Raw genomic sequence first — 12474 nt, 5'->3', positions numbered from 1 at the left:
CATTGAGTTTCTTTTTATGCTTTTCTCTTTAGTCTGTGAAATAATGCAACGACACAACACAAAGTGACAGATGATCAAATTGTCCAGAAAGCTCCTCGCAGAGTCCCTATTTCAGCTTTAAAGACCACATTGCCTAAATGGCATAAAGTGCCACCCTAAAATGCAATTTACAGGTCTCTGGAAAACTGAGCAGCAGATTAAATTTGAATAATTAATTTTAATGTTTTCATTTATTTTCTTCTGCATTAAAGTTTAAGTTGCTTATATCTTTTATATGCAAGAAATAAAACCTAATTCCCAGGGTTCAGTTCTCATTTCAGCCAAAATGAAACAGGAAGACTCGTGCAGTGTGGGAGGACTGCAATGCAAATTGATTAGCCACAATTTCCACCTTCTGAGTGAGATACCATAATAGCTGACAGATTTTTTTTTTTTTTTTAAATCACAGAAACACATGCTACTGAACATGACAGCACTTATTTACAATTGCTCCATTTACCCCAGAATGCCATTATTCCACTTGAAATGGAACTTTTCAGAGGGTCAGAAAATTACAGCGCCATGGTCTTTCATGACCCATCCTCTCTTGCTCTAATAGAAGGTGTCTTTATTGTTTCATTAGAACTAAAACCAGATAACTTTTTATGACATTTTTCCAGTGGAGTGCAATGCAATCAGAAAATTGAAAAAACTATAATGGAAAAAAAAAGGTGCATCTGCAGAGATAGAAATTAACTCAGACATACAAAATTCTCAAAAGACCCTTCCTTCATTCATTTGTATTTTGTCTACGATGTATATTTTGAATGGAAAATTACGTTAAAATTAGTAAAAAAAAAAAAAAAATCGTGTTGCTCCTATTTACAGGGTCATATTCCCTTAGCAACCCAAAATTACATACAGTACAATGGGGAATAAAGAAAATAATGGGAATAATGTTAAGACTCTCTAATAATAACCCCCAAATAGCTTCTAAATTCTCATAAAACAGAGATTTAATTTTTAATATCAAAAGACTTTCTAGGACTATGAATTATTGCTGTGAACCTCAGAAAACAAGACTTCTAAGCTCCTCTCAAATAAAAAACAACCCTCCTGATGTGTTGTGGAAAGCAGAGCAAATCCTACAGTGGTCCTGCAATTTATATGTGTGTGTATGTATTTGGGGGGAAGTGAAGAGAATAAAAGGTTTGGTGGCAGATGCTGTGAAAAATAAAATGGTTCAGCACTAGTAAGTAAAGAAGAAGGTGTTTTAAGGCAGCTCTGAGGGTTTTTTGAGTCAAGTGGTCATCCCAGTGAAGGGAGGCCTGCACGGAAGGCACAGCCAGGCTTGTCTAAGGAGCAGGATGAATGTGTTATTTTTGTGTTTCTGTTACCACACCAATCTGGCTCCCACAAGCTCCTTTGGGGCTGGATCAGGTTCCCCTGATATGTGCTCTGAGCTTTTGCTGAGGTGCAGAGTTCCTGTGTCACTGTCACAATTTCTGAAAAATCCCTTCGCCAGCATTTCCTCTCCTGGGAAGCTGAGAAGCCTCAGAGAAGAATGAAAACAATAATTATCTGATTGTTTCTCCCTGTTTTGCTGCTTTGGAATGTGGTCTGGAGATTGTTTATCCAGCAGGTGGTTGTTTGATTGGTTTCATGTGAATTGTTTGTACTTAATGACCAATCCCCATACAGCTGTGTTGGGACTCTGGAAGCAGTCACGAGTTTTCATGATCATTCTTTGTAGCCTTCTGTCTGTATCCTTTCTCTACTCTTTAGTATTCTTTAGCACAGTGTTCTTTCATATAACATCATAATATAATAAATTAGCCTTCTAAGAACGTGGAGTCAGATTCTCAATTCCTCCTTCATCCCGGGGACCCAGCAAATACCACACTCCTCACCTGGGGCTGAGGCTCACCCCCGTCACTGTGCAAGTGTCAAGATGCAACTCACACAGGAGACAATGGTGGTGTTTCCACAGGGCCTCTTGGGGAGGATGATGAACCTCAGTGAGAGGTGCTGAAAACAACGAGGCTGTCTTTGTTGAAGCATGGAATGGTTTGGGTTGGAAGGGGCCATAAAGTTCAGCTCATTCCACCCCTGCCATGGCAGGGACACCTCCCACTGTCCCAGTGTCCAGCCTGGCCTTGGGCACTGCCAGGGATCCAGGGCCTGCCCACCGTGCCAGGGAACAATTCCTCAGTGCCAAGATCCCAGCCAGCCCTGCCCTCTGGCCCTGGGAGCCATTCCCTGGGGGCTGTCCCTGCAGCCCTTGGCCATTGTCTCTGTCCATCTTTGCTGCAGCCCCTTCAGGCCCTGCGAGGCCACCCTGAGCTCAGCCAAAGCTTCTCCTGCCCGGGTGAGCAGTGGCAGCTGTGCCAGCCTTTGCTGCCAGCAGAGCTGCTCCATCCATCCCTCTGCCCATGCTGGAGCCTCCTCTGGCCTGGCTGCAGCAGCTCCAGCTCCTTCCTGGGCTGGCCCAGGGCTGGGGCAGCTCTGCAGGTGGGCTCTGGCTGAGGGGCAGAGGGGCAGAATCCCCCCTGCCCTGCTGCCCACGCTGGGCTCAGCCCAGCACGGGGCTCCAGGCCCGGCACGGGGCTCTGGGCCCAGCTCAGGGTTTGGGGCTCTGGGCCCAGCACAGGGTTTGGGGTCCCAGCCCAGCACAGGGTTTGGGATCCCAGCCCAGCACAGGGTTTGGGGTCCCAGCTGTGCCCCACAGCACCCCCAGGGCTCCTCCAGAGCTGATCCCTCTGCTCAGCCCAGCCCATGGTGGATCCAGGCTTCTCCTTGGGCCCTCATGGAGGCACCCACACAAACTCAGCTGATCAGTGAGGTTTGGAGTCTCAGCATCATCCTGTAAAGCAGCTAGTGAGTCAGATAAACACCCCCTAAAAATGTCCCTTTTTTCTTTCGTTCTGTTAAATTGCATCAGCCAAAGCTCTCTGCTACCTCTCCCTCTCTCAAAAAAATGGACAAATCTTAACTTCTGCTCCAACGTGCTATTGAGGCTTCTAAAACTTGAGGATGCTCAGGATTCTTTAGCAAAGTACAAAACTGTACTGACAATGATTATTTTTATCCTGTGCTATGGTAGCAGTATTTAAGATAGCACAGCCAAAGTATAAATAAGACAAAGGGAAAACACCTCAAAGTCAAGAAAAGTAAATTCAGATAAAGAAATGTGCAAGGAGGGTCTGTTCCAATGTTTATAAATAACATATCAAGCCTTTGAATTTCTGATGCTGCCAAAGGGAGGTCATTAGCCATCTGCAGTGAGGTCTTCATGTGATATTCTGATAGTTTTCTTCTTAATAATTCTTAGCTGAAAATTTTATTGTTGTGTTGTAACTCTTATTACCTCATAAAAAAGATAACCCATTAAGGTGTGTCTACATATTTTTACTTCTGTCATTGGAAAAAACAGACCTGTGTCTTCTTTACAGAGGTGCTTTATTTTCACTAGCTATATATAGAATTAATTCCTAATTGTGAAAATACTTTTCTGCTTAATTATACAACAAAGAAAGGATGGCTTGAAATAGGATTAATATATCTTGTAGTTAATTAAACATGAAGCTTCTAAGGAGATCACTCCAGCAACAAAAGCAATTAAGGCTTGGTTATGTATACTACATAATTAAGCAGGAAGTTCTTGTAATCCTAAGGACTAACTTTCAAAGCTTGTATTGCTTTAAAATAACCTTTTTTTCTGGCTTATTTTAGAGAAAAATATCAAATGTAAGTATGAGCACTGTCAACTCAGGTATCCTCTCAGCTCTGTCCTAATGTCATAAATGAATTATAATACTAAAAAAACACAGCTATGTTCTGAAAAATAAAAAGTCTCTATTTATATCTTTATGCCTGCTGAGTGAGTAGATGTATAGAAACACAAGCCAAAAAAAAAAATACAGTGAGGAAATTCTGATGAAAGTCTGTTGTGATACTTTATATTACAAGTCTCAAGGTGCTCTTGAACAAGACCCAGATAATTGGGGAAATGTTTAGTTGCAGTATTTCAGTGTCTACAGTGATTTCCTTTTTAAAGTCTTCTCTGCTGAGATTTTCTCTTTTCTGTCATGTTTTCTGACAGGGAAACTGTTCTTGCTTTACTTGAGGAGTGAGCAGGAAGAATGTTATTAAGTAGAGTGCAAAAAGGGTCTTGCACAGCACATTGCTGCAGAGACACACCTGACTTAACATGGAAATCAAAAACAAAACAAAAAAAAAAGACCAAATATTCTGCTTGGATCAACATTTAACTCTGAGTAGGGTGTTAGGGAAAAATACATGATGAAACCAATGAATAGGTTAAGATTCAGAGACCAACTGGGAAATGCTCATATCTACTTTATGTGATGCATTAACAGGCTGAGATATGACAATTTTATTTTCTGCTTACTGCTAGGTAAATGTCAGCCTGGTTTTAAGCACATTTCCCCCTCCTCTGATGAAAGATGCAAAATGTTCTGCTGCCTTCAAATTTAGATTAATTTGAAGTTCCTTTTCCACCACTCCTTTGTGTTTGTGTCTCAATTTCATTATTTACTTAGCTAAAAAGATGCCATCTCTGTTCCTCATTTGACAAGATAGGAATCAATCTGTTCCTGTGCTCTTTATGCAGGGAACAGAATACAAAAATGAATAGCAGATTTTGAACAAAAAATGTTCTGAAGTCAACCAGAATCTCACAATAAAGCTTCATGCACTGTGTTTTCAAAGTGACATAAAAAGAATGCAAAATTGAGTCCTATTCAGAAAAGAATAGATGTCCTTGACCTTTGTATATTTTACTCATGAGATGCTGACAGATACATGAAGGAAATATTAAGTATCTTGCTTATTCAAAAAGTAAGATTTGCAGGGCTAATAAAAATATCATATCCCAGTTAATAAAGCATCAAGTTCTTGGAAAACAGAGCTAGATGCAGTTCCATTCCATTCTTTCATCCTCATCGGGCTCTGGCTTTTTGGCTCATCTGTGTTTACATCAGGTTTTTTTTGCTTCTTAAAGATAGTTGACCTTGACAATGTCGTTTTGCTTCTCTCTATCATTTTCAGATGAAACAACTGTGACCAACTCTGCTTGAGTCAAAAAACCAATTCAGGGGCAGCTACAAAAACAACAAACAATTTTATTAGGAAAAAGTGGATGCTATTTTGAAGCACCACCATGGAAAAAGAGGGCATGGATAAGAGACACATTTGGACCCTTTCTTCCCGTATTCTTACCTAAACAATTGCTTAGCTGTTTTATTTTTTTAAGGGAGTGCAAGGGAAATATGCCTCTGCTTCACAAATTGAGACAGAACGTTATTTCAAGACAGTGGAAATGATAGCTTGGTAAAACAGGCAAGAATTTAAAACAATGGAAAACTAACATCTTTTCATTAAAATTTCATGCTCTGTGTTTTCAGAAGGTGCTGCTATTCACCTAACACCAACATCCCCACTGCAAACACACAGCAACAAAAAACTGCCTCAGCCTCAGATCCTGTGTACATCAAAATTCACAACAACCAGGCAGTTTTTGCTTACACTCCCAGATTTTCTGAGGCAAGATCAAAACCTGTTATTGTAATAGGAAATGGGTCATTACTCCATTTAACTTTCATCTGCAGGGGAGTGATACTCACAGAAAAGCTGCGAGTCAGTCAGGGAGCTGACAGTTCTTTCTAGCAGGATTCCACTGCTTAGGCAAAGTTCCCAAGTAATTTTTGTTAGTGATGATGAATTTGTTATGTGTCAAAGGCAGGCTCTGGAGCACTGATTTAACCCCTTAGTTTTTACTAAGGCCTTAACAGAGAGAGTTGGGAATATAATTCAGGGAACAGAGCAGGACTCTCAAACACAACATTTTTCTACTATAAAATCTTATCCACAGATAATTTACAGCTCAGACAGGGTCTTTGTTCCTGTTCATGGTTTAATGGTTTAGGTGGGGGTGCTGGATCAATGGTTGGTCTGGTTCATCTTAAAGTCTCTTCCAACCTTGATGATTCTATGATTCTAGGAAGGTGACATCACACAAATTTTTTCTCATGGAATATAATCATAGTGTGTCTGTCTGATGCCTATTTCCTGGACAACTTGCAACAGAAATCTCCTATACTCTGTCTGTCCTTCCCTCTGTATTTTGCCAGAGTAAAATCAATGATTCTACAGATGCTTCAGGCTTTGCTACCTAAATGATAGAATACAGCCTAAATAAAGCATTTAAAAATAAACCAAGATTTTATGCTGCCTTATTTAATTTCTAGGCTTAAATTCAATTACTATTATAAACATTTCCATAAAATGAATTGCACAGGAAAGCTTTGCAAAGTCAAAAGCAATTTAGGAAGGGCAATGCTGAAATGCACAATTTAGTAGCATTATTAATGTGAATAATGCATTTAATTTGAAATGATTTAGGGAAAAAACTGAGTTAGAGTGCGACCCCTGGAATGGCCATCAAATACTGCTGGAAGACAACTCTGAGTAGGAAATCAAGGCATAACTTCTAATACAATTTCTGTAAAGTACGTGTTTGTTATCACTATTAAAAAACAGATTGGCAACATAAAAAGATTTAAAAAAAGGAAAATAAATAGAAAGGAAAAAAGCTTTTTGTTCATCTTGTTATCTTGAGTTGCACGCTGTCCTAAAAGCAAATAGTGACCATCTAGTAGCAAAACTAAAGCTATGGTTTATGGGCAATTGAAGAAGTGAATAAAGTGACCTGTTTAAGATTCCAGCCTAGGCAATGCAAAGTCAGTACATTCAGCAGTGTGAAAATTAGAAGTGGGCATCAGTCTTCATCTCCTTCTGTCTTTGACTAAATCGCTCAGAGCTCTTTGTCCATTATTACCTTATCCTACCACTGGCGGCTTTTTTTGCAGGAAAATTTATTTGTAGCAAGTCTCTGGGAAAGATCTGTGTTAATAATTTATTCCCAGTCAGCCTTGAGATGCATCCTGTGAGCTACCAGGCTCTGTGAAACAGAGTATGACCCTGTGAAGCCACTCATCAAGGTAGGCACAAGAGCAAGGAGGGGCCAAAACCCAGTGTCCAAATGAAGTTCTTCAAGTAGAAGTGACAGCTGCCAGGAAAGAGATGTGTTTGCATTGGAAAGATAAAATGGTCAATACTGACTGTAAATATGTTTATTTTTATCCCAATAGAAAGCACAAAAAAAAGGCTGATCTGTGCACAATTTTCATTTTGTTATCTGAAATCTAAGAACTTTAGAATTGTGAGAAATTCTAATAAAAAGCCAGCAGCAGCTTTGCATCTGGAGAACCAGAGACCAATTTTGTTGCTGTTTCTGTACAGAGCATTGATTCCTTTCATAGCCTAGTGGTTTTTAATAAAGCTGCAGAGAAATACAGGTGTCTTCTGTTTATAATGTGATATATTTCAGTTCACAGCTCCCACAGAACACCCTGTCTTTCCAAGCCCACTCACAATGCATGGCTTGGCAATCCAACTCTTCCAGAAGTCATGCAATTTCCTCATTATGTTAATTACCAGATTGGTCTTAAATGAACATTTCATCCCATTCCAATTTTGCGTCTTCCAAGCCCTTATTTAATTAAGATGTTAAGCATTTTCTGGGGTTTTGGTTTTTTTTTTTTTCTTTTGGTTTTGTTTTGTTTTGTTTTTCACTCAGTGTGGGCGTTAAAACAATTAAACTATAGGCCACCTATACATCTCTTATTTGTCTACTTTAACCAGTACTGGTATTAATATATGTTTTGCTAACGACACTAATTTTCAAAAGAATATTTAAAAATCCACAGTGTTTTCTCCTTGTGAGTTGTTGAACAGATCTCCAGATGAATTGTTGACTTGCTATAGTATAGTGATTTTTTTATCTAGAAAGATTTTTCAGAATTCATTGCAAATGAACAGATTGTTACATCAAAAAAAGGGGGAAAAGAGTCAGGTGGAATAACAGACAAGACAAGAAGAAAATACCAAAGAGAGTAAAAAACATTCCTTATTTTTCAGATGAATGCCAGCATTGTAACAAATTGAGATAACCAATACTGGATGGAAAATAATGTTCTCTTCCCATATTAAAAAAAAGGAGTCACCTCATATAACTTTCTTGGTTCAAAAATTTCTCTTATAATTTAATTGTCCATCTTTCTTTGTGGCTGGCAGAGTAAAAACACATTTCCACTTCTGGAAACTAGTCTATAAAAAAGAATAGAAGCTGAGTATGGCTTAGCTTTTAAAAAAAAGTTTTTGATTTGATCACTTGGAAGCCTAAACACTGGAAATAAATGCTAGAAAATGAATATAAATAGAAATGAATATAAGTGATGAATACCATGATGGATTATAGAGATGCATTTTGTATATGTAAAACAAAAAGATGATAATTATTTGGAATGCAATTTTGCCTTTGTTTTCAAACAAGAGGCATTTTGATGTGAAAAAGATGGCTATGCTTTAAACTGAAAGAATAATTTGATTGCAGCTCTGAGACAATCTAATGGCGCTGATAACGAATCCCAGTAATATTGTCTAATACTGGAGATTAGCTTGGCAGGAAAATACCCAACCCAAATCTATTATACCACTGGCAATGACCACATTTTTAGAGCATGTAGGTATTACAGTTGCTCTGCCAATATTCCAACAGTTTATCACCAACTGCTTTTTCTCTAATAGTGCTTAGCTGGTTCCACAATCAGTAGGAGAAATATTGTAATTTGACATTGCTGTTGCCTTCAAAAAAACCCAACACGTCATCAGTTTTAAGATAAAATACTGACAATACCCTCATATGGCTGCAAAGTCAGGACTAGCACAAGACACAAAACAATTCCTGCAGAGGGGATGGTTGAGTGGGAGGAGGAAGCTCCAGGTGTTTGGAGGCACCAAAGAAGTGACATGACAGAATTTAACTAACAGTAAATAAAGAAAAGGGAGTTTAAACTGCTGCTCTGATTTCACAATTTATAACAGCAGAAAATTAGTAGTAGAGTGGGCATGGATTTTGAGAAAAATGTTAATTATTTTGAGTTATGCCCTCAGCTAGGAAAATGAGATATGGAGTGGCAAAAATCTATTTACAAGAACATTTTCCAAGTATTTGAAACATCAGCTGCACTTTTAAAAATAATCTTTACAGCCTCAGTGCCTCATTTTGGGTATAAGACAGGGAGTTCTCCATCATATCTTTTCATGCCAAATAAGTGAAGAAACGGTAAGTGGGGTGACCAAATGGAAGAGCAATCCTGGATTGTGTCCAGAAGGAGTCTGAGCACTCAAAAAACTTGCAGCATCCTCTTCAAGGGAATGACAGGCATATCTTTGAGGAAGCATGGGGGGAATTCAGCCCCAAGTTTATGACACAGCTAGAAAAGTACAATTTTAGTCATGTCATCCACCTAACTTTCCCTTCATGTCAAGGAAATACATTTTTTTCATTGCTAATGGTGGTGTTTTGTGTAAATAGATGTTATGTGTGCAATCTGTAGCTTGTAGAGTCTGTCATAGCAGATTTTCAATAACTTCAGCATGATTAAGGTAAGTATTTTGTCCCCAAATATACTCATTCTGTGCCTGGAGACACAAAATACTTCATATTCCTAAATTATGAATGCAGCAATCCAAAACACTTAAAACCAAAGAGCTCAATTGTTAATGGCTGCATTTTAGAATACGTAGGAGATTCAGAGTTATCTTTTTTGAGGGAAAACTGAGTAAAACAATCCCAGCTCCTGAGAGAGGAGAATTTATCTCTAGAGTTCATCCAAAAGTGCAAGTAGCATTTGATGCATGATTCAAACATCATCTCTCAGCAAACATTATCACAGCAGGTGCTCTGAGATGGATGTCAGCACACCAGCTTTTAAACTGCTGGTAGCCATGGTGTTTAGGCAAGGATACCCCAACAATGACATTTAGTCAGATCAGATCTGTTCGAGCCATCCACACACACCAACAATAATCCTACAAGTCATCAGCAGGCTTTGTCCCCATTTTTTCAGGCTTATTTGTGAAAATCAGAAAACTTAAAGCAAGAAAGGCCTGTGAACATTCAAAAGGCATGGAAAGCTGACATGGCAAGCCATGGTAAGCCAGCTACTTCAGCAAAATCCAGAAGTCTGGGCTAAATGTCTGGCTTTAAGCCCATTTCAGGGTACCATGGAATCATCATTCTGGGCTTAATTCTTTGTGGAATGGCTGAGGGAGTAGGGCATGCAGACACATTTGCTTTCACACTCTTTCCCTTACAAATGTGTTTTGACTGAACTCCGTGGAAGCAGCAGCAGGATGATAAACCTTTCAGTCAACGTGTTGTAAGGCTTCAATATAATGCTCTGCGTTTTAAGGAAAAGAAAAACCACCAAAAAAACCCCACAGAGAGCTACCAGCAGGGAGAACAAGAATGAAAAGATGAATTCAAATGATAGACATGTCTCTGTTACAGAATCATTACCTACACTGGAAGCATATGAGACTGTCTCTAGTCATGCCCTGAATTCAGAATAAGCAGCCTGTAGCAGAAGGTAATGACCACCTTAAGCACTGAAAAAACAAGTGGATTTAATGCCTTTTGGGGTTTAGTTTTGGTGGGGTTTTTTTCTTTTTCTTTTTTTTTTTTCTTCAAACATGAAATGTTAGGATCCTTTTTTGAGGAAATATCATTATGTATAATGATTTTTGGGAAAAAGTAGATTGTTAATATTCCTGTGGAATGGTTGAACTCAATACCTGAAAAACTAACTAAAAGATGAGTATTTCTTCACAACTTTCTTTTTGACCAGACAACAAAAATTATTCCTTATAATTCAAAGACTTGAAGAGACAGTGCAAGTGATAAAATTAAAATTGCAGGTTCAGGTCAATTCAAATGTAGAAAGACTACAACAGCTGAAAAATTTGAAACTATAGGGATTCACTATGCAGTCCCTTGCCATCTGTGGTTAATTGAAAATACACTGTCATCCACAGGAGCAAGAACAGACAACAGGAAATTTCTGTAGAGCCTTTGCACACCCTTGGTTTGACTGATGGGGCGAAAATATGATGAAACCACCTGTTTTCCTGTGGAAAAACATTTTCATCTGCTTCTCCACCATAAAACACAGCAATAAAACGTTCATCCTCTCCAGAAGTTACTAACTGCTCTTCCAACATGCTGCTTTAAAAGAATTTCAGCAGATTTCAGGATCTCCAGCTATTCCAAAGTTAAATAGATAGGGCAATTTCTCCTTCCTTTTATGGAAAGTGTGTAAACTTTGGAGAAAAAAACCAGTAATCATATTCCTAACTTGCTTAGCAGCTGTAGGCAAAAAAGGCTAATATGTCATAATTTATAAGTGGAGAGATTGCAGGGGGTTAGTAGCCATGTCTGGTGCTATTGAGGCTTCCTACTGAGAGCTGCACTGCAAAGTGGCAGCTGACTGAAAACACTGCTATTTTCAACAGTTCAAAAAATGTAAATGTGTCAGTGGCTGGTCAAACAAGCTTCCACACTGGTGATTTATTGAAATCTCTCACATTAGTGAGTTATATGAATCACTCCCGAGCTGAAAACAACTCCTGTGCACAGGTTTATGATGGATTCAGGGGCTGAATCAGTCTGGCTGGCTCCAGAGTCCTGTCAGAAGGTAATTTTGGGCAGCCTCAATTAGACAAAGATAATTTCTACGCGCGGGATTCGCTAAGGTGCACAGAGCTAAAAGTAAATATGCTTTTCCAGGGAGCCTGGGAAGGGTAGAAGAGAGGAAAATAAACTCATCTCTCTCAAAAAACGAGGGGAATTCAGTAAATCAGATCTGCAACCACCATTTTTGCTCATTAACAAAGGAAAACTGGGGCTAGATTTTCCTGCAGCTGTGACCACAAAACCATGAAGATAGGTTGGGCTTTCAGAGCTTGTGGCAGAGTTGGGAGGGTTACAGCCAGAAACAGGAGAATTTGAATATAAAACTGATCCAGAGAACCATCCCCATGCCTGAAACACAAAGAAGACAAACAACTGGGAAAATCCACGTGAAAATTTACCTGCAGCCACTGAGACTGGTCATTGTGGCCGGAGGTCCAGGCATTAACTTTGCCTTGCTTGTCCAGGCGGGCTTTCCTGGGCTCCCAGGCGAACATGTCCATGTTGAGGGTACGGAAAACGCTGGAGGCAGTGATCTGGAAATCCTGGATGTGTCCTGATTTCATCCCCAGGGGCTCAGAGCAACCTGGAACAGCAGGGCAAGATCAGTGGCACTACGTGCTTATCTCTGTCAGGGGTTTAGGTTTTTTGTTATGGCAGAGAAAACCTGCAATACTTGAAGAAAAAGATGTAATCAAGACTATTGTTGAAGATACTCAAAAACAAATAAATGAAAAATAGTCAATTCAAGGCACTTTGTTTCAACAATTGCTTGGGTGAGTCAAAATCAAGATAGAGAATTCAACATATTTTATCCTGGCATAAATTTATGAAGCGAAACAAAATGAAAAGATGACTTTTGTCTGTGCTTATCTTAT

The 12474-nt window shown here is 39.1% G+C and overlaps 1 protein-coding gene across 1 annotated transcript in view; it reads right to left on the bottom strand.

Annotated features, from left to right (window-relative positions):
• EDIL3 (EGF like repeats and discoidin domains 3) overlaps positions 1–12474 on the bottom strand; it is a 235402-nt gene that overhangs the window by 36275 nt on the left and 186653 nt on the right. The window contains exon 9 of the mRNA XM_059874141.1: positions 11998–12182. Within this exon, the coding sequence (XP_059730124.1) occupies positions 11998–12182 (185 nt within the window). The remainder of the gene's footprint in view (positions 1–11997; positions 12183–12474) is intronic.

This window comes from Haemorhous mexicanus, chromosome Z (assembly GCF_027477595.1).
Source record: "Haemorhous mexicanus isolate bHaeMex1 chromosome Z, bHaeMex1.pri, whole genome shotgun sequence".
Lineage (NCBI taxonomy): Eukaryota > Metazoa > Chordata > Aves > Passeriformes > Fringillidae > Haemorhous > Haemorhous mexicanus.
This window is presented reverse-complemented; position numbering and strand designations above follow the sequence as displayed.